Below are 23,659 nucleotides of genomic sequence, written 5' to 3'. Positions count from 1 at the left end.
ATGATGTCTATTTGCATGTGTGGTCAAATAATCTTCAACAAGGGCACAAAGAGTACACAATGAAGAAAAGACAGACTTTTCAACAAACTATGTTAGGAAAACCCTTACCTTACACCATACACAAAATTTAACTAAAAATGGATTAAAGACCCAAACATAACACCTATAACACTCCTAAAACAAACCGTAGGGGAAAAGTTTCATGACATTTGATTTGACAATGATGTCCTGGATATAACACCAAAAGCAAAAATAGACAAATGAGACTAAATCATATTTTAAAACTTCTGCACAAAAGAAAATAATCAACAAAGTGAAAAGACAACCTACAAAGTGGAAGAAAATATTTGAAAATCACATATATGGTAAACGATTAATATCCAGAATATATAAGGGACTCCTATAGCTCAACAATGAAAAAAAAAAACCCAATTAATAAATGAGCAAAAGACTTGAACAGGTAATTCTCCAAAGAAGATATACAAACAACCAAGAAGCATATGAAAAGATGTTCAACATCAGTAATCATAAGAGAAAAGCAAATCAAAACCACAATGAGATACCACTTCACACCCATTAGGAAAGAAAACAGAAAATAAGTGCTGGCAAGGATGCAGAGAAACTGGAACCACTGTGCACAGTTGGTGGAAATGTGAAATGGTATAGACATTTTATAAAATTAAAAATAAAATTACCATACGATGCAGCAATCACTGGACACACACACACACACACACACACACACGGAGTTGACCCTTAATGCAGGGGTTAGGGTGCAAACTCCTGCCCTCCCACCACACAGCTGAAAATTTATGTATAACTTTGACTCCCCAAAATCTTAACTACTAACAGCCTACTGTTGACTGGAAGCCTTACTGATAACATAAACAGTCATTAACACATCTTTTATAAGTTACATGTATGTATTACATATTGTATTCTTAACCCTTTTCCCCTTTGCCCCAAGCATACTTGCTGGCAGCGCCTGTGGTTGCTGCGATTACCCTGATAACTTTGCCACGAAATATCTTGCTTTTATTATTATTTTCGCATTGCTCTAGTATATCAACTTTGGAAACAAAAGATATCATTCTATTTATAGCATTCTGTTTTTAGTAGTGTTATTTCCATTTACAAAATACAGTAATTCTCAATTGCTGAAAATGCCAAATCCTAGAAAATACCGCATTCCTATGTGTGATGTTAACATCTTTCTCAGTTGTTGGCCAAAGATTCATTTGATGAATCAGATTTTTCCAAAACAGACGATTCTGATGATTCAGACGATTCTGATGTTACTTTGTTTAGAAATAACTCCGAGAACAGTTTTTATATTTTATTTTCACATAGAAAATCAATCAGATTTGCTTCAGCCTCAAAGAGTGTGTTTACGTAAAATTAAATGAGCGTTGGCAGCGAGCCGCACTTTTTCTAAACAGGAAAAGGGTTAAACTAAAATAAGCTAATAAGCTAGAGAAAGAAAATGTTAAGAAACTCATAAGAGAAAATATATTTACTATTCACTAAGTGGAAATGGATAATCATAAATGTCTTCATCCTTGTCTTTGTGTTGAGAGGCTGCGGAGAAGGAAGGGGAGGGGTTGATCTTGCTGCCTCAGGGGGTGGCAATTCATCTCCAAGTTTTTTTCAAATTGTCACAAATCTCCAAAAAGTTTTTCCAGTATATTTATTGAAAAAAATCTGCATATAAGCAGACCAGCATAGTTCAAACCCATGTTGTTCAAGGGTCAACTATATACATACAGCTATATATACAATTGGGTACACACACATACACACTCCCCATATATATATATCCAGAACCATTTCTGGGTATGTATCCAAAGAATGCAAAGTAGGATCTTGAAAAGGTATCTGCATACTCATGTTCACTACAGAATTATTCACAATAGCCAGGAGTGGAAGCAACCCAAATTCCATTGACAATGAATGAATTTTTTAAAAGTGGCATCTCTCTCTCTCTATATATATATAGAGTATAATATTTTGCAGCCTTTAAAAAAAGGACATCTGGTCATATGCTACAATATGGATGAACTTCAAGGGTATTATGTTAAGTGAAATTAGCCAGTCACAAAGGGACAAATGCTATATGATTTCACTCAGTTTAAGTATTTAAAGTAGTCAAAATCATAGAAACGGAAAGAAGAAAGGTAGGTGCCAAGGGTTGTCAGGAGAGGGAGAGTGTCAATTTTGCAAGATGAAAAAGTTCTAGACATCTGCTGGACAACAATGTGCATATACTTAACACTAAAGAACTGTACACTTAAAAATGGTTAAGACGGTGGGTTTAATGTTTTTACAATTAAAATTAAAATTAAAAAAGAGAGAACACTGGAAATAAATTATTGTTAAGCAAGTTTTCTGAACTTCGTTGATATCCTAGTATATGCCAGAAGATGAATCTGAGCAAAGTAAATTGAAAACCTTCTGAAAAGATTCACCATTCTAGATGTCATTAAGAATATTTGTGATTCAGGGAGGAGGTCAAAATATCAACATTAACAGGAGTTTGGAAAAAGTTGACTCTAACCTTCATGGATGACTCTGACCATGTTATACAAAGTTTAAGTAAACAAAGTGTTTAACCTAGAGAAGAGAAGACTTGGGGGAAATGATTGCCATATTTTAATTCTTGGGTGCTGTTTTGAATTATGCAAAAGTTGGGTCAACAGTAAAAATTTCAGAGGAGCAAATACTAGCTGAGTATAAGGGGAAGGTAAAAATAACTAGGGCTAGTTTAGTAATTCAATAAATTGCCTCATAATCCACGGACTGACTTACTATTACAAGTATAAAAGCAGGAGCTGGGTGAATACCTGCCACAGATAATAGCTATGATTACATTCATTCATTTACCAGATATTTACTGAGTGCCACAGTAAGCTATGCCAGGTATTAGACCAGTACTGTCTATTAGAACTGCCCACAATAATGAAAATGGTCTATAATCTGTACTGTCCAATATGGCAGCCACCATGTAACTGCTGATCACCTGAAATGTGGCACTACAATCAGAACGAGTATTATATACAAGGTAAAAGATGTATAAAAAATATGTGAGGCTGGATTCCTTATAACAGGGAAAACAGAAGAGATTACATCTGGAGAGTCTTCAAAGAGGTCAGCTCACGCAAGACTTTGCATACTCTCTAGGAGTTATGACTTTATTATAAAGATACGGGAATATCCTCAAGAAACCTAGGAAGAAAATATTAACTCAGATTTGAGTACTACAACAAAGCACAGAGGAGACATTTTAAGATGGAGAAAACAAAAGTGGAATATAATTATGGCGTTTTAATAATGATGAAGACCTGACTTAAATCAGTATCATGGCCCTGGGGAGATGGAGACAAACAGAAGAGATTATTGAGGAAGAAGAAATGATAAAGACACCTGGATGTGACAGGAGGGAACCGAGACACTCCATCACACCTCCAGGTTTCTATTCTGGATCACAAAGTGTGTCTCTCTGGGAATAAAGGTTCTGAAAAAAGACAAGTCTGGGAAGCAACACAGTGAGTTCAGTTTTAAAAAAGATTTACTGAGGAACAGATTTTTTTTTTTCCCCCCATAAAATTCACCCATTTAAAGTATACAATGGTTTTTAGGATATTCACAGAATTGTGCAACCATTACCATAATCCAATCTTGCAATACTGGCATTATCTCCAAGAGAAATCTTGTGCTCATTAGTAGTTACTCCCCATTCTCAAACTGACCCTCAGTCCCATACCCTCCACCCACCCAAGCAACCACTAATCTACTTTGTCTCTATAGATTTGCCTATTCCGGACATTTCATGTAAATGGAATCATACAACATGTGGTCTTTTGTGACTGCACCTTTCATTGAGCATAATGTTTCCAATGTTCATCCATGTTATATCAGTATCAGTATTTCATTATTTTTTATTGCACTGTATGCATATACCACATTTTGTTTATCCATTCATCGATTCATGAACATTTGGGTTGTTTCTACTTTGAGGCTATCATGAATAACACTATGATCATTTGTGTGTAAGTTCTGTGTAGAGATATGCTCTAATTTCTCTTGGCTATCTTCCTACGAGTGCAACTGATAGGTCATAGCGTAACTCTATGTCTAACATTCTGAAAAACTGACAAACTGTTTTCCAAAGCAGCCGCACCATTTTACACTCCCCAGCAATGTATGAGGGCTCCAATATGTGAGGTTTATCCATATTTCCAATGTGTAATGGTTATTCTCATCCTTACCAACATTTGTTTGTTTTTTTTTTTATTATTCAAACCATCCTAGTGAGTATGAAATGGTATCTCATTGTGGTTTGGTTTGCATTTCCTCTTGTCTAGTGATGCTAAGCGCCTTTTCAAGTGCTTACTGGCCATTTGTGTATCTTCTTCAGGAAGGTATCTATTCAAATCATTTGCCCATTTTAAAATCAGGTTGTCTTGGTCAGGCTCAGTGGCTCACGCCTGTAATCACAGCACTTCGGGAGGCCGAGGTGGGCAGATCACCTGAGGTCGGGAGTTTGGGAGTAGCCTGACCAACATGGAGAAACCCCATCTCTACTAAAAAAATACAAAATTAGCCAGACGTGGTGGTGCATGCCTGTAGTCCCAGCTACTTGGGAGACTGAAGCAGGAGAATTGCTTGAACCCAGGGGGCGGAGGTATTGGTGAGCCGAGATCACGCCATTGCACTCCAGCCTGGGCAACATGAGTGAAACTCCGTCTCAAAAAACAAACAAACAAACAAACAAACAAAATCGGGTTGTCTTTTCATTGTTGAGATGTCTTAGTCTATTCAAGCTGCTATAACAAAAATACCAGAAACTGTGTGGCTTATAAACAACATTTATTTCTCACAGTTCTAGAAGCTAAGAAGTCCAAGATGAAGGCACCAGCAAATTAATTATCTGTTGAAGGCCTTTTCCTCATAGAGCCTTCTTGCTGCATCCTCACATGCTAGGAGAAGCAAACAAGCTCCCTCAAACCCCTTTTATTTATTTGTTTGTTTGTTTGTTTACTTAAGATGGAGTCTCGCTCCTGTCACACAGGCTGGAGGGCAGTGGTGCAACCTCGGCTCACTGCAACCTCCACTTCCCAGGTTCAAGTGATTCTCCTTCCTCAGCCTCCCAAGTAGCTGGGATTACAGGAATGTGCCACAGTGCCAGGTTAAGTTTTGTATTTTTAGTAGAGACGGGGTTTCACTATGTTGGCCAGGTTGGTCTTGAACTCCTGACCTCAGCTGATTCACCCACCTCAGCCTCCCAAAGTGCTAGGATTACAGGCATGATCCACCACACCCGGCCTCTAACCTCTTTTATAAAGACACTAAGCCCATATATGACAGTTCAACCCTCATGACCTAATCATATTCCAAAGGCCCCACCTCTTAATAATATAATCTTGGGGGGGGTAGTATTTCAACATATAAATTTTGGGAGCACACAAACTTTTAGACCATAGCAAAACATAAGAGTTCTTCATATATTCTAGATATAAATCTCTTATCAGATATATGATTTGCAAATATTTTCTCCCATTATGAGAATTGTCTTGTCCCTTTATTGATAGTACCATTTTCGGCAGAAACATTTTTAATATTGATGAAATCCAATTTTATTTATTTATTGGTCATTTGTGCTTTTGGTGCTATTTCTAAGAAACCACCGTCTAACATAAGGTCACAAGATTTACTCTTGTATTTTCTCCTATATGAGTTCTAAAGTTTTAGTTCTTCCACTTAAGTTTACAATCTACTTTAAGTTGAATTTTGTATACGGTGTGAGGTAGGGTCCAATTGTATTCCTTTGTATGTGGGTATTTTGTACCAGTATTTGTTGAAAAGGCTATTTTCCCCCACTGAATTGTCTCGCACTCTTGTCAAAAAACAATTGCTCATAAATGTAGGGTTAGTAAGTCCAGTTGTAGACATGCTGAATTGCACATACCTATGCTCTATCTCCTTGGAACTAGGCTACATGTATAGAAAACCATGTCTTCAATTCATAGTCCAGAAATCAGCACAATGAACTCAATAAATATTTGTGGAATTACTACCATATATGCACTTCACAGTCATGCTGCCTCATCACCCATAGCCTTGGACACTCTGAAGTATATCACTCTGATCTTGTGAAGGCACCAGCTGGTTCTCTTCCTAGGGCTGCTCCTCTAATTGGGACACTCTATCTGATTCAGTCTGTTGCTTACAGTTTGACTTTGCTTAATGATACAAATTGAGGAGAGCATTTTCCTTCTTCCCAGGAAACAAAATGTTCATAAACGGGACCCTGAAGCTGTTCTCTTAGAAATCTCAGCTGGTAGAAGGACACAGTGCCAGTGGATACATTTGATCTTTTTTCTTTTTTTTTTTTTTGAGACAGAGTCTCACTCTGTCACCCAGGCTAAAGTACAGTGGCGTAATTTCAGCTCACCACAACCTCCACCTCCTGGGTTCAAGCAATTCTCATGCCTCACCCACCCGAATAGCTGGGACTACAGGTGCATGCCATTACGTCCGGCTAATTTTTATATTTTTAGCAGGCACAGGGTTTAGCCATGTTGGTCTGACTGGTCTTGAACTCCTGACTTCAGGTGATCCACTCGCCTCGGCCTCCCAAAGTGCTGGGATGACAGGCATAAGCCATCGTGCCCGGCCGATACATTTGATTTTGATCTATCAGCAAAGAGGCTCCAAGGTGTAGTATGTTTCTGTTTTGTATTCAGCGTTTCATTTGTGTGCTAGGTTGAACAACTTTCTGCATTCAAGCCAAAGTTAGAGATCTAAATTGCTAAAGGACTTCAGCAGGCCACAGCTCAGTGAAAGGAAAGTCTACAGAAGGACCGCTAATTAGTAACGAATGGTTAAAAGAACAAGGACTTTTCTTTTTTGAGAAGGAGTTTCACTCTTGTTGCCCAGGCCAGAGTGCAATGGTGCGATCCTGGCTCACTGCAACCTCCACCTCCTGGGTTCAAGCGATTCTCCTGCTTCAGCCTCCTGAGTAGCTGGGATTACAGGCATGCGCCACCATACCCAGCTAATCTTGTATTTTTAGTAGAGATAGAGTTTCTCCATGTTGGTCAGGCTGATCACGAACTCCCGACCTCAGGTGATCCACCCACTTCAGCCTCCCAAAGGGCTGAGATTACAGGCATGAGCCACCGTGCCTGGCCAAGACCAAGGACTTTTAACCAAGAAAAGGCAAGACTTACTGAAGTCCATTGTCTTCAAGCATCTGAAAAGCCAACTGGAAGAAAGAACAGTTCAAGGAAGTACAAAGGTGAAGAACCAAAACAGAAGATAAGCCCAGTCAAAATCCTACCAGTTCCCCTAGGCCCATCTCAAACATCATAATAATAAATAAAAATTACGTCATTCATAACATAACTTTTCATTTCTGACACTTTCATCTCATATGCCCCACGCTATTCTTCTTGGCTACAAACTCCTTGAGGCTTATGTAGGTCTCCATAGCTCTCTATCCCTAGCCCCACTATCTTGCATGTAGTAGGTACTCAATATGTACGTATCTGTCAAGCAAAAATGTAAGCAAATATGATTAAAATTAAATAAGTTAAGTCTGAGAAACCATCACCACCAAGAGGAGCATAAAGAGATATAACAACTTAATACTGTTATACACAAACTAAACTAATGTCTTGAATGGGATCCTGGAACAGAAAAGGGATATTGGGTAGAAACAAAGGAAATTTGAATAAATGCTGGACTTTAATTAATAATAATGTCAGCTGGGCACAGTGACTCATGCCTGTAATCCCAGCACTTTCAGAGGCCCAGGCGGGTGGATCACCTGAGGTCAGGAGTTCGAGACCAACCTGGCCAATATGGTGAAATTCAGTCTCTACTAAAAATATAAAAAAATCAGCTGGGTGTGGTGAAGCACACCTGTAATCCCAGCTACTCGGGTGGCTAAGGCAGGAGAATCGCTTGAAACTGGGAGATGGAGGTTGCAGTGAGCCGAGATCGCACCACTGCACTCCAGCCTGGGCAACCAGAGCAAAACTCCGTCTCAAATAATAACAACTTATCAGTAATAATGTATCATACTAATATAAGACGTTAATAACAGGAGAAACTATATGTGTGCAGGAGGTGTACAGGAACTCTCTGTACTACCTTCTCAATTTTTCTATAAACTTCTATAAATCTAAAACTGTTCTAAAATACAAAGTCTATTAATTTAAAAAAGAAAGAAAAGCATTAATTCATCCTTGGGGATGGGGCTGCAGTCTCCATTTTAGAAAGACACATACATACGTACACATGCCCCCAAGTGATTCCTATGCATATTCAAGTTCGAGAAACATCTGGGATACTAAGGGTTACAGTGGATAATGTCCTTACAAAGAAATCACAGAAAAAAATACCCATCCACACATGACCAAACAAATCATGACTTATGGCAGCAGTAAGGACACAATAGACTAAATCACTGTCACCCCAGTAATGCATTAAGTCATTAAGCACATAATAAAATAGCTTTCGCTTGGATGCTAGCTTCTACTATTTGGGGGAGGCTACCTGAAATGTTGTCCTTAGAAGGATCCATGCCAAACTGGGATGAATGCCACAATCAACTATCCATCTTAGGTATAGGTGGCAGTGTCAATGTTTTATTAAACATCTACCAAGTGCCAAGTACCAGTGCTAGTCTCTGGGGTTCTAGCAGAGATCAAAACAAGCATAATCTCTGCCTTTATAAAGCCTTCAGTAGGTCAGAGAAATTTTAAGTAATGACATATAAACAGTTACAGAAGAGGAAATATGGGATATCACAAAGGTAATTAACAGGAAAGGACCCTCAGCTAGGCTAAGGGTCAAAGGCTGCCTCCCTGAGGAAGTGATGTTTCAACTAAGATTTGAAGGCTAAGAAGTTAGCAAGGTAAAGAGGAAAAGGAAGTAGCTAGACTGAGATCAACTTGCATGATTTAGTTCATCAGACCTTTTCTTATTCAAGAATTCTTTGAGAGAGAAGGGAGAAGAGAAGATCAGTGCAATAAACACAGCTCCACAAAAGCAGCAGAGCAGTAGGCAGTACCCAGAGAATGGCTGAGAGTGCTGGAACCTTTTAAAGAAGAGGCCCAGGACAAATACGTCACGTGGGAAAAGGACTGGAGAAGCTTGTAAGTGGCTGCCAACACCAAGCTCTTGTAAGGTCCACTGTCTCTTTAAGATCCATAGAAAACACACCTTTAGAGCTATAAAATGGCACATCTCTCCTTTATTACCCAAGGAGAGGCACACAGTGGCTTATGTTTCCCTTTTTGCCATGACTTCCATGAATTTCGCAGCTAAGTGTGCTCGACTGAAGTAACTATTTCTTAATCTAAGTTTTCTGGTACAATTATCTCCTCTACCCCCAAACATTATGTCTCCTGTTTTATCTTTATTTTGTCTATTTCATGTTTCACAGAGAATATCCCTGGATCTTTCTTAGAAGTTGATGCATCAATAGCAACTGCAGTTTCTAAACCAAAATTTATCATATATGAAGGTAAGTTTTATAGTCATCTGATAAAAGGGCAGAATATTTGAAACCAGAATTGTCCCATACCCTCATGGAAGATAAACCCTAGAAAATAAATACAGGGAGGTGAGGCTGGGGTGGGGTGGAGTAGGGCAGATAACTAACCTTTATTGAATATCATAAGCTAAGAGCTTTTCATGTATTCTCATTTGATCCTCACAAAACCCTCTGAAGAAAGTGAACTGTCCTCATTTATAGTTGAGAAAAATGAAGACTCATAAAGGTTAAGTAAATTGCTAAAAGTCAAGTTAGCTGATAAGCAGTACCTCTGGGGCAGAATCCAGGTCTGACTCTAAAACCCAGGCTGCTTAGTATACGGGGGTTAAATTAAACTAAAACATTTTAAATCTAACTCAAATTCTTTTTAAGAAGTCCCTTTACATACCTACATTAACTGCAAACTGAAGAGTAAATGTCTTTCACACAGCCCTAGAGACAAAGACAATACATCTTCGTATGAATCGCTTACAGAGGAACTGGGAACAGGGCTCCCTCCACTGGTGATCACGTAGGCAAAACTACACCATTTCAAAGTAAGTAATTTTTCCCCCCTCTCCCTCTTAACTCCATTTACTTCTCTCTCCTGATTCCTTTCCAAAGTCCTTCCCTTGGTGCTTGCTTTGTTTTCGGGAGAACCTCCAAGTTAAACCTCAAGGATTAAACTTCTATTCATTAATCTCTTTCTCTCTCCTTTAAAATTAACATTCTGGTAGTACATATCGATAGCCTTTAAAATGTTTATACCCTTTGGTCCCCAAAATACCATTAAAATATATAGCATACCATCTGATAGACTATTATTCAGCTATTTTAACTGTTTTCAAAGAATATTTAGTAAGGGGGGAGTGCAAATATATTAAATGTACAATGCCCAATACAAATAAACAGTACACTTTCAATTTTGTAAAAATGTTTCACTTATACCTGGGAATGATAAAGGAACTACACCACAGGTTTGATGTGGTTATCTGTAAAGAGCAGGATCTATGCTGATTTGTATTGTCTTCTTTATATTATACCATTCTATTTTCAAACTCTACTTAACTGTTTCATGAAGGGACCGGCCACTCTTCTCACCCTCACTCCGACATCAGCTGGAAGTGCTTTCCCCTGAGTTACCACCACTCTTACTATAGCATTTGCGATATATTCATTTGGCAACTCAAGAGTCCCTTCATCAAGCTTATCCAGACAGACCTCGTTTCATTGCGCTTCACTTTATTGAGCTTCACAGGTATTGCTTTACAAATTGAAGGTTTGTAGCAACTGCACTGAGCAAATCTACTGGCATCATTTTTTCCAATACCCTATGCTCACTTTGCTAGCATTTTTAAGCAATAAGGTGTTTTCTAATGAAGGTATGTACATTTTCTAGACACAGTGATACTGCACACCTAACAGACTACGGTATAGTGTAAACATAACTTTTATATGCACTTGGAAACAAAACAATTCCTGTGACTTGCTTTCTTACAATATTTGCTTTACGGCTTTATTGTGCACCCACTGTATCTGCAAGGCTCCTCAAACATGGGCAGTTCACATATTCTCTTTAAAGGGGAAAAATCTGTATGTGAAACAATATGACTTAATTTCTATTTATTTGGCTTATATATAATTATTATTTTTCTTTTTTTTAATTTTATTTTTGAGACAGAGTTTTACTCTGTTGCCCAGGCCGGAGTGCAATGACATGATCTCGGCTCACTGCAACCTCCACCTCCTGGGTTCAAGCAATTCTAGTGCCTCAGCCTCCCAAGCAGCTGGGATTACTGGCACCCACCACCACGCCTGGCTAATGTTTGTATTTTTAGTAGAGACAGGGTTTCACCATGTTGGCCAGGTTGGTCTCGAAATCCTGACCTCAGGTGATCCATCCGCCACCTCGACCTCCCAAAGTGCTGGGATTACAGGTGTGAGCCACCATGTCTGGCCTATTATTTTTCTTAATCAACAGAAGTGCTAGCCAAAAGCCTAAAAAACAGATGCCTGCACCTTTTTTTTTTTTTTTTTTTGAGATAGGATCTCACTATGTTGCCTACCTCCCCACACCCACCCCCCCAACACCGCTGGTCTCAAACTTTTGGCCTCAAGCCATCCTCCTGCTCAGCCTCCGAGTAGCTGGGATTACAGGCATGTGACACCACACCCAGCTTATATACACAACTATAAAACTAAGTTTAAATGTCTTATGCTTATATAACTAGATAAGCAAAAAACAAATGTATAAATTAAATACAAACAAAATCACCAAACCAGCAAAATTCAAAACACTAATCAAACAATGATGCCGCTCAAATTATAATCCCTGTCCACAAGGTATGGTAATGGCACAGGCCTAAAAACAGGCAGACAGAACAAGAGAGCCTGGAAAGATACACACAGAATCCCTACAGTCCTTACAAAAGCCACATTAAGAAATGCCCTGCACCCGCAATTTGCAGCACTGGGTTCAGAAATATATTTGGACCCAACTGTGATAGCTAGTACAGGCTAAAGGTGAGATATGAGGACTGTGTTTGTACCTGTTTATTTTATACTGTATTCTGCAATCACACTGCGTTCTGTAGAACTCCAATATCAATAAAGTGCCGTTGGCCCAGATGAAGCGGTTCTTGGCTCATAACCAGACCTGCTGACAGGCTGGACTGGCCATGCCTCACATATACAAGGCTGGCCCTGGGGGAGGCAGGTAAGTTTTCTGAGAATTAGAGGTGATTCTCACGCATGCAGATATTACCAGCCAAAACCACACGCCCCGGGATGCTGGGATCCAGATGCCTGCATGGCCGTCCAACCCAACAAGTGTTGCTGTTATCTCTACCATATAAACTACTGATATGATCAAGTATCTGACCAGCAATTTTGAGAAAAATGTAATTTCAGTCTCTACCTCATATTTCAGACCATCTGAAGAATGAATTTTTAAAACTGTTATACAGTCAGACTCAGTATCCACAGGAGTCTGGTTCCAGGACCCATCTCAGATACCAAAGTTTGCAGATGCTCAAATCCCTTATGTAAAATGGAGTCATATTTGCATATAGCCCAGGTATATCTTCCCATATACCTTAAATCATCTCTAGATTACTTTATGACACCTAATACAATGGAAATGCTATATAAATAGTTGCTATACTATATTATTTAGGGGATAATGACAAGAAAAAATGTCAGTACATGTTCAGTATAGACACAACCATCCTTTTTTAAAAAAAAAAAAAAGTCCATCCAAGGTTGGTTCAACCTACAGATGCAGAATCGACAGATATAGAGGGCCAACTTCACGTATAACTGAAAAAAAAAAAAGTTTAATAATTAAAATTCTAGAAGAACAATATCCTAAATGTCAGAAATATGGAAAAATCATCAGGAACAAAACTTAATGACCTAAAATTTTTTTAACTTCTGTATCTAAATCCTTAAAAGCAGATAGGGAAAATGTTCACAGAAGAGAATGTTCCTGATAGATAAATGACTCGAATATATAAGTAGAAATAGGTTGCATATTGGGTATATGTGGGAGGGTTTTTTTATTTGTCTGTTTGTTTTCAACTGCAGAAAGACCTAGTAAGTTTCTGTAAATCTTTTAGGTATGGGGATTATTTGTGGATGGGCGGTGAGAGTGGGGGATGGGAGTGTCTAGTTCTTTCCACCTCCTTACCCCATCTAATCCAGTACCAGACAACAGTAAGCCTTCAAAAAATGATTTCTCAATGAAAATATGAAAATACATAATAGAGTCTGTTAGAAAAAGAGAAACAAGAATTCAGGCAGTAGTCTAGAAAATAAAGAAAAATTCAGACTTAGACTTCATTACCTGAATAAGTTGATTCAATAGTACTTTTTCACTAAAATAAGTGGACATGTGCCTCGAGTGTTAGAATGCATCTCCAGCATATAGCTTCCTGAGATGCTCCAAAAGGAACACAGTTTGGATGTTACATTTTAGACTTTTAGCAATAGGTCATATCTATATACTCTCATGAGAGTATATATCAAGAGAAATAATACGCTACTTTCATTTTAAAAATCTAGGACTGAACAAAAAGGAAAGTGTTATCATAGGTAAAACAAATTGCTTACAAATAATCAAATCAAATCAACTGACAACAAAGGTAATGAATAGTCCCCCTGGACTCATTTAAATCCATGTACTAAAGCCAAGTACTTCAGGTACAGGTAAATATACATGTACAGGTATTTAACTATAAGCAGTCTGCAATGGAGAACCATGTTAAACTGTCTGTAGCAATTTAAAAAATCTGTGTAAAAAAAGATTGACTTTAAAAAAAGAAAAGAAAAAATGGTTCTTCATTCTGGAAAAACCACTAAGAACTTTTATTTCTACATCCATGACTTTTTTTTTTTTTTTTTTTTTTTTGAGACAGAGTCTCGCTGTCACCCAAGCTGGAGTGCAATGGCAAGATCCCAGCTTACTGTAACCTCCGCCTTCCAGGTTCAAGTGATTCTGCTGCGTCAGCCTCCAAGTAGCTGGGATTACAGGCGCCCACTACCACGCCTGGCTAACTATTGTATTTTTAGTAGAGATGAGGGTTTCACCATGTTGGATAGGCTGGTCTTGAACTCCTGACCTCAGGTGATTGCCTGCCTCGGCCTCCCAAAGTGCTGGGATTACAGGCATGAGCTACCGTGCCTGGCCAAAAAGTCTTTGGGACTTTTTCAGATCCCAAAGAATGAGATCTGAGAATGCTCTTATGCTATTGTTGACCCAAAAATTAAACCTTCTGGCTGGGCGCGGTGGCTCACACCTATAATCCCAGCACTTTGGGAGGCCGAGGTGGGTGAATCACGAGGTCAGGAGTTTGAGACCAGCCTGGTCAACATAGGGAAACCCCATCTCTACTAAAAATACAAAATATTAGCTGCATGTAGTGGTGGGTGCCTGTAATCCCAGCTACTCAGGAGGCTGAGGCAGGAGAATCACTTGAACCCGGGAGATGGAGGTTGCAGTGAGCTGAGATTGCACCACTGCGCTCCAGCCTAGGCAACAGAGTGAGACTCAGTCTAAAAAAAAAATAAAAATAAAAAATAAATTAAATTTCTATTCAGGGGGGCTGGTTAGAGCATAATTTTTATCAAATAAATAAGGAAATCAAGACAGGAGAAAGGAACCACGGAAAGGAGATAAAAGTACCTGCCCCCCAAATATTTTGCTTTATAGTAATGACCTGAGCTAAACTGCTATTTTTTCAATTAATTATGTATTAAGGGGAGCTAAAGATTTATTCTTAAAGTTATCTTGATTCCAAAAGCATTTCACAAACTGGCAGAATCTAATACAATTAGGACAGAACACAAGAAAATAGGTGTCACTGTTCTCTACAGCTTCCATCACCTGGTGGCATGAATCTCCACAACTGAATATTGACTCAAACTGCTCCTAAAAATGCAAAAATCAGGGACTTTCACTGCTAGTAACTGTGGACTAAGGAAATCAGAACAATCCTCTACCTAAAAAGAACTCGAAAAGCTGGGAAAAATGTAAGAAATACCTGCCTGGAGGCGTGGGGGAGGAAAGCGAGTCAGAGCCTGAGAAGGTGAGCTCAGTGTTTGAGGCTAATTTTCCTGAAGGGTGTTGATCAATTCTGAAGGGAATGCTAAAAGTTTGGTGTTGGGGTGGAGAGCAAAGGTGCTGGCGAAGAAGAAACCATTAGGAGGAAAAGTGAACAGAACAGGTTTGTCTTCACAAGAACTGCAGCTCAGCTTAGAGATATTTCAATTCCTGAAACTGTACTGAAGGCATCCCCGCTTGTAAGTGCTCCCATGTGCCTGACAACAGCAAATGTGAATTATCTCTGGAAGAAAAGCATCATCTTAGGTCTCAAATTATTCCTACAAATAATTTTGCAAATATGATGTTTACCACACATTAAAAAAAAACACTAGGCACATAAGGAGACAAGACAATATGAATGAAAATCAACAGAAACAGACACTGGAAACAACTAATAGATACTGCCATAATTGAACATGGACTTTAAGATAATTACACTTACTATGTTAAAAGAGATAAAAGACAAGATTGATAATTTTGGCACATAGCTTGGAACTATAAAACAGAAACAAACAGAAATATAAAAATCAGCTGGGCACAATGGCTCATGCCTGTAATCCTAGCACTTTGGGAGGCTGAGGGAGGAGTATCACTGGAGGCCAAGAGTTTGAGACCAGCCTGGGCAACACAGCAAGACTCTGTCACTTAAATAAATAAATAAATAAAAGCTGGCCATGGGGGTGTGTGCCTGTAGTAGCAGCTACTTGGGAGGCAAAGGTGGGAGTTTAAGGCTGTAGAGAGTCATGACTGAGCCACTGCACTCTAGCCTGAGCAAAGGAATGAGACTCTGAAAAATAATAAAAATAAAAAACAAAAAAGAAATTTAAAAATAATATTTTAAAACCCTGAAATTAAAAACTCAATGGATGGTTTAAATAGCAGATTATATACAGCAGAGGAGGGGGGATGGAGAGAGACAGTTAGTGAGAAGGAGATAACCAGAGTAAAGAACAGAGAGAGAAACATGTAAAACGCAGAGAAACAGTTAGGAGACACAGAAGATATAGTGAAATGGACTAACATGGGGGTCCGCAACCCCTGGTCATAAACTAGTATTGGTCTGTGGCCTGTCAGGAACCAGGCCGCACAGCAGGAGGTAAGTGGCAGATGAACGAGCATTACCGCCTGCAATCTGCCTCCTGTCAGATGAGCTGCAGCATTAGATTCTCATAGAAGCGTGAACCCTACTGTGAACTGTGCATGCAAGGATCTAGGTTGTGCACTCCTTATGAGAAGCTAATGCCTGATGATCTGAGGTGGAAGAGTCTCATCCCGAAACGACCCCTTAATCCCCCATGGAAAAATTTTCTTTCATAAAACCAGTCCCTGGTGCCAAAAAAGTTGGGAACCGATGGTCTCACATATATCATTGTAGCCCTGAAGGAAAGGTAAGAGAAAATGTGGCAGAAGAAATAACTGAAGTACTAACGGCTGATGATTTCCAAAACCAATGGAAGACATGAAGCCACAAATTCAAGAATCCCTAAAAACTCTAATTATAAATAAAAAGAAATCCATACTAGGGACAGTAAAGAAAAATTGCTGAAAACCAAAGACAGAACTTTAAAAACAGCCAGCGAAAAAGACTACTTTCAAAGGAACAACAGACTGACAAGTGACTTCTCAACAGAAACTAAGTCATAGATAATGAAATAGCTTTAAAATGCTAAAAGAGTTCTCCAAGAAAACACCAAATGGCAAATGAGACCAGTGCAGTGGCAGGGTCTAGAGGCCCCCAAAATGGGAGGCCACAACAGTGGCATCCAGGGTGAAGGCTGGGGCCATGGAGCTGGTGGTGGCAAGGCCAAGGCCAAGGAGTAGCTCCCCATCATCGAACTGGGCAGCGTAGTCAAGGACATGAAGATCAAGTACCTGAAGCTCTATCTCTTCTCCCTGCCCATCAAGGAGGCTGAGATCATTGACTTTTTCCTGGGGGCATCCCTCAAAGATGAGTTTAAGATTATGCCAGTAAAAATGTAGACTTGCACTGGCCAGTGGTCCACGTTCAAGGCACTTGTTGCCATTGGGGACTAAAATAGCCATGTTGGTATGGGTGTTAAATGTTCCAAGTCGGTAGCTACTACCATCCAAGGAGTCATCATCTTTGCCAAGCTCTCCACTGTCCCCGTGCAGAGAGGCAACTCAGGAGACAACACTGGCAAGTCCCACAGCATTCCTTGCAAGGTGACAGACCACTGCAGCTCTGTGCTGGTACACCTCATCTCCACCGACAGAGACAATGGTTTCATCTTGATCTCTGTGCCCAAAAAGCTGCTGATGACAGCTGGCATTAAGGACTGCCACACCTCAGTCAGGGGCTGCACTGCCACCCTGGGCAACTTCACCAAGGCCACTATTAATGTCATCTGTAAGACTTAACAGCTATCTGACCCCCAACCTCTGGAAGGAGACCGTATTCACCAAGTCTACCTATTAGGAAACTAGGAATTCACTGACCAGAGTCTCCACTGCAGAGAACCCAGAACCCAGGCTCCAGGTATGGCTATTATACAATTAAGGATTTTTATACAAGAAAAATAAAGTGAATTAACTTTTTAAAATGCTAAAAGAAAACAATGGCAAACCAAGAGTTCTATAACTAATAAAAAGACACTTCGCAAATGGAAAAAAAGTTCTAAAATTAGATGTGGTAATGGTTGCATAACTGAATATTCTAAAAACCACTAAACCATAGGCTTTATTTTACTTATTTATTTTTTTGAGACGGAGTCTCGCTCTGTCACCCAGGCTGGAGTGCAGTGGCATGATCTCGGTTCAATGCCAGCTCTGCCTCCCGGGTTCATGCCATTCTCCTGCCTCAGCCTCCAGAGTAGCTGGGACTACAGGTGCCTGCCACCACACCCAGCTAATATTTTGTATTTTTAGTAGAGGTGGGGTTTCACCGTGTTAGCCAGGATGGTCTTGATCTCCTGACCTCGTGATCCACCTGCCTCGGCCTCCCAAAGTGCTGGGATTACAGGTGTGAGCCACCGTGCCTGGCCAACCATAGGCTTTAAATGGGTAAATTTCACAGTATGTGAATTATATCTCAATAAAACTTAAAAAAAGAAAACAGTGAAGAATAAATAATGATGTTTTTAGACAAACACTAAGAATTTGTTGCCAGACCTGCACTGAAGAATACTAAAGAGTATTGTTCGGGCAGAAAGAAAATGACTCCAAAGGGAAAACTGGAAGATGACAAAGGTGGTACAACAGAGTTATGGGGAAAAGATTATCTTTTTAATAAATGGAGCTGAAAAAAATGGTGTTAAGTAAAAATAAAATTTAACATAACCACATTATGTTATACAAAAATGAATTCCAAGTGAACCATATATCTTACTGTAAAAGGGAAAACACATGTAGCTTTCTAACATTTTACAGGAAACTATTTTCTTGACACGTAAACGCCAAAAGAGGTTGGGTGCGGTGGCTCACGCCTGTAATCCCAGCACTTTGGGAGGCCAAGGCGGGTTGATCACCTAAGATCAGGAGTTCGATACCAGCCTGGCCAACATGGTGAAACCCCATCTCTACTAAAAATACAAAAATCAGCCAGGTGTGGTGGTAGGCACCTGTAATTTCAGTTACTCGGGAAGCTGAGACAGCAGAATCGCTTGAACCCAGGAGGCAGAGGTTGCAGTGAGCGGAGATCGCACCACTGCAGTCCAGCCTGCATGACAGAGCGAGACTCCGTCTCAAAACAAAACAAAATGAACAAACACCCAAAACAAATGTGGGCAAGATATGTGAACAGGCACTCCAGAAAATATATCAAATAAAAATGAAAAGATGTTCAGCCTCATCAATCAACAGGAAACCGCAGATTAAAACCACAATGGGATATCATTTCATAATCACCAGAATGGTTAAAATTTAAGACTGGCAATACCAAGTGTTGACAAGGATGTGAAGCACCAAGAACTCTCACACACTTTTTGGTTAGAAAGTCAACTCGTAGAACCACTTTGGCGACTTGGTGTTTACCGCTAATGCTAAAGATATGCGTATCTTTTGACCCAAAAATTCTATTAGATATACATGCAATAGAAATGAATGCACCAGGAGAGACAAACAATATCCATAACAGCATTATTAATAGCCGACAAAGCTAGAAACAACTAAAATGTCTAGTAACAGTAGAATGCGTACACTGTGGTATATTCTTACAAGAGAATACTATAGACCAATAAAAATGAACAAATAACGATTACAACGGAATGGATGGATCTCGAAAACATCTTGAAAAACACAAGACACAAAAGAATACTGTATTATTTCATTGACATAAATAATACAAAACAGACAAAAGGAAACTAGTTACAAACTACAGTTTTTACGAGATACGTGTTTAGAAAGTAAAATCACAAATGGAAAAAAAAAGTGATTACCCCAAAAAAGTCACGACAGGGTCTGGAGAGGAAAGGAGGGTTTAGCGACTAGGAGAGGGCACCGGGCTTCTGGGAGAAGCAAGGTTTTATTTCTTGGCCTGATAACCAGCAGGCTCCCCAGCTGGGTGATACATCAATGAGTGGTACATTTGGGGGTCTTGCACTTTACTGGCGTGCAAGAAGAAAAAAAAGGGGGGTTGAGAATTGGGAGACGAAGCGGGTGACAGGCTCCAAGCCAAGGGGTAACTACCCCTGTAAAAGCCCAAACGCGGCTCTGGGCGCTGGCAGGGGGAGGCTTCGGCAAGGCCTGGGGGCTTCAGGCCAGGCTCCTCCGGACAGGAAGGCACCGAACGGGGGCTTCCGCCAACTTCGGTCCTCGCGCGGTCGCGACGCGGCCACACCTGCCCGCGAGGGTCTGCCTCCTAGGCCGCCGCAGGCCCCCCGGAACCTAAGAGGACCCCACAAGCAACCAAGGCTAGCGCCGCCTGCCCCATGCAGAACACCACCCCCCACAAGCCCCGCAGACCCTCCTGGCTCTCCAGACGCCCCCACGACTCTCGCGAAGCCATTCCCGCGCTCTGAATGCCCCCGAATCTCTGCAGAGCCCCCGCGGTCCTCCGGACGCCCCCAGGCCTCTAGACGACCCCCCTCCCGCCCTCGGGGTCACCGCGGGCCCCCAACCCAGCCCCTCCGACGCTCGCCGCTGCCGCCTCCCACGAGGCGCCGGCCCGGACTCACCTCATTGTCGCTGCCGGGGACGGGCGCGCCGGGCCAGGGGCGACCCGGCGGCGGCGGCGGCGGGGCGCTGGGCGCGGGCGCTAGCGGGGGAGCCGGCCCCGGGCGCGGCGGCTCCGCGTCTGACTGGGCTGCGGGGGGCAGCGGGGGCTCATCTTCTCTGGGCGGGCGTCGGGGCCGCTAGCTGCGGGGAAGGGCCGCGGCGGCGGCGGCGACTGACAGCTGGGCCCCGGCCCCTGCCATCTTGGCGGGCGCGTGCCCGGGCCGGCGTGTGCGCGGGCGCGTGCTGGGGGGCCGCCGCCGGGGAAGGGGGAGGGGGAAGGGATGGGGGCGAGCCGGCTGGGGTCTGGGCGGCGGGAGCGCGTGCGCGTCCGTCTGAGACTCGGGGCGGCGGCCCCTGGCGGGCGCGCAGGCGGCTCCGAGTCCTCGAGGGAGAGGCGGGCGGGCGTGCGGGCTAGTCTCAGCCCAGCAGCCGAGAGCTGGGATACGCGCGTTGCTGTGCGCCCCACCACCCGCCGAGGGGACTGCGCGCGCGTGCGCCCCTCCGCCCGCGACCGCTGAGGTGAATGAGCGCGCGCGGCGGTCAAAGCCCGACACAAAAGGCGCGGGGCCCCACCGTCCGCGCCTCCGGGAGCGCAGAGCTTGAGGCTGCGAGGGGCGGGGCGGACGCGAGGGGCGGGGCTGAGGGGCGTGATTTTTTGAGGCAGAGCGAGGGGCGTGGCCAGGGTGGGGGCGGGGCGCCGGCCGGGCACGTGGCGCCGTGCGCTCCTTCCCAGCGCTGACGCTCCTCCAGTCCCCGCCTGACCCCACAGCTCACAGAGGCCACTGGGGAAGCCAGGGTCCGTGCTCGATGGCCCCATGATTCCCATCACCCGGCCCTGCTGAGCACTCTGCTCCCTCGGACTCGGAGCATCCCTGATCCGAGGGGCGTCGAGGTCACTGACGACTGATTCCTTCTCTTTGTACATAAGGAGCCGTGGCAGGGAGGAGAGTTGCAGCTTTGGGACGATATCAGTACTGGAAGTATCTCCCCCAGCTCCACAAGAGCCCACACGGCGCCCCAAAACCACAGCCTGTGAAAAATCACATTTACCATACACAGCGTCAAGTAGTTCGTCCAGGTTGTGTCTGGTTTTTAAATCCCCATCTTTCCTAAAGGTTAGTGATCCTCACTGCTGGCTGGAAGCCCCAAATCCTCCAGGGTCTCATTCCCTGTGTGTAAGAAGACACAGTTCCGGCCCAGCGCGGTGCCTCACTCCTGCAATCTCAGCACTTTGGGAGGCTGAGGCGGGTGGATCACCTGAGGTCAGAAGTTCGAAACCAGCCTGACCAACATGGTAAAACTTTGTCTTTACTAAATACAAAAAATTAGCCGGGCACGGTGGCGCTCACCTGTAATCGCAGCTGCTTGGGAGGCTGCAGAAGGAGAATCGCTTGAACCCGGGAGGCAGGGGTTGCAGTGAGCCGAGGTCTTGCACTCCAGCCTGGGAGACAGAGTGAGACTCTGTCTCAAAAAAAAAGGAAGACAAAGTTCCTCATACATTACCAGTATGGGCACTATTGCCTCCCGTCTGTGTCACAGAACGTTAACAGCTACCTTTTAAAAAATGATCTGAACAAGAGCATTTAAGGCATTTGTCAGTGTCTGGCAGTTAGGAGGGCAATGAAGAGTCGCTATTTTCCATCTGTCCAGGATTCAGGAGAGGCTGTGTGTGGTTTTCTCCAAGATATAGTAAACGGTGGAGCCAAGTCTCAAGCAGTATTTTTCTGACCCTTAATCCCAGTACCCATGCATTCTAGTTTTCTGGGGTTGAACATCAGTGTCACGGGTTGCAGTTTGGGTCTCTATGTGCTTATCTCTCTCGCTGTCTCCCTGTATCTCCCTCACTGTGTGCAGGTCATCAGAGTTCCCTAGAGGTTGGTTGTAGCATCTCTGCTTTCCTTCCTGTATTTAAGCCCAGAGTTGTCAAAACTGAAAGGGTAGCATGATCTCCTACAGCCCTGGTAGCAGCCCCTGAGGGTGTTACCCTCTCATAACCTCATTTGTCCTTCTCTTCACAAGTTCGGAAGTGGTCTCTTTGCTACAGGAGAGCCTTGTTGCATCCTAAAAATTACTAAAACAGACAAGCCTCAGGTCACCTGGAGACATTCCAGCTGTGCTATGGAAAGGCAAGGTTAACCCCTGGTCACTGCCTATCAAAGTCCTGTGCTGAGACCTTGGGATACAGGCCTGCTTGTTCACAGCCTCGTTTATTGATGTTCTTTCAGCATGTGGCCCACTCTGATCTCCAGATCAGGTATTTTCCCTGCTGCCCTGAAGTCTGACAAGTTGTTACCATCTTGTTCCTGGGGAGGTTGTTTCTTGCATCTGATATTTGTTCATCAGAGGGCTTCATGAGCTGCAGGAAGGGCTGAGAGAGGACAGACTGGGACCACTCACATCCTATCCTGTGCCCTGCTTCCACCTGAGTGGGCATTGGTCTTTGTCTAACAGACCCCGGGATGCTTGGGGAGTCAGAGGCTCCTTGTGTCAACCCTCCAGCTCACACCTCTCTGACCTCCATTCCTGCTCTGGCAGGTGGGAATCCTGAAGCCCATCTGGCAGGTGCTGCTGAGGCTCAGATGAGATGCTGATGTCCACACAAAGTAGATCCCGAGAAAGGCCTTTTCTGCCCTTCTTCAGTACCCTCCCCCTCGCCTCCCCTCCCCTCTTCCTTAACGACACGTAGTTTGAAACCACAGTCTATGTGGCACGTTCTGCATTTTCTGAACAAAGGCTTTATTCCTTAAAAGTACACGAATTCTTGTTTTCCATTCTTCTGATGAAAAGAAAATTAACATTTGGACACGGGGCTCCCCCAAATGACTTATTTCCGGAGGTCACCAGTCCTAGGATTTGGAAAGATTCCTTGCCAGAGTCAGTGATTTCATGACATCTGATGTGTGTGGGTGAAGGACACTCAGCCAGGCTGATGACCCATGCCTCCAAGCACTCCTGGGCTGGAATTCCCATTCGTAAGGGAGGCAGGAAAGATGATTTTGGCTGTTTGTTGGGTTCAGGATAGCCACAGAGCCACAGATAACAGAGCTAGAAAGTCTTCAAAGGGCATCTCATCCAACCTACTAGTTCAGAGGGTGATGAAACTGAGGCCCCAAGAGGTCACACAGACGACTGGAATGAGAGCCAGATGAGCATATATTTCTGCAGACTCTAAGGCCCTGGACTGCCTTCCCAGTTCTTGAAGTTTCCAGTCCTGGGGTCACTGCTGAGGAGCCAGCCCCATGGACCATCTTCTCCATTATGTAGTGTTTGCCAAAAGGAAACTCACCACAAATGATGGAAAGAAACACAGTTGCTTTTGATGATTCACCAATAAGACCATGTCT

The 23,659-nt window shown here is 42.7% G+C and overlaps 1 protein-coding gene across 2 annotated transcripts in view; it reads right to left on the bottom strand.

Moving 5' to 3' along the window:
* EVL (Enah/Vasp-like) overlaps positions 1-20,378 on the bottom strand; it is a 174,822-nt gene extending 154,444 nt beyond the window's left edge. For both annotated transcript variants that reach the window (XM_037984488.2, XM_007987831.3), the window contains exon 1: positions 20,276-20,378. In XM_037984488.2, coding sequence (XP_037840416.2) covers positions 20,276-20,280 — 5 coding nt within the window. In that variant the 5' untranslated portion in view covers positions 20,281-20,378. The remainder of the gene's footprint in view (positions 1-20,275) is intronic.
* Between the last annotated feature and the right edge of the window lie 3,281 nt (positions 20,379-23,659).

Source organism: Chlorocebus sabaeus, chromosome 24 (genome assembly GCF_047675955.1).
Source record: "Chlorocebus sabaeus isolate Y175 chromosome 24, mChlSab1.0.hap1, whole genome shotgun sequence".
In the NCBI taxonomy this organism is placed as follows: domain Eukaryota; kingdom Metazoa; phylum Chordata; class Mammalia; order Primates; family Cercopithecidae; genus Chlorocebus; species Chlorocebus sabaeus.
Note: the sequence above shows the minus strand (reverse complement) of the source record. Positions and strands in the feature narration are given on the sequence as shown.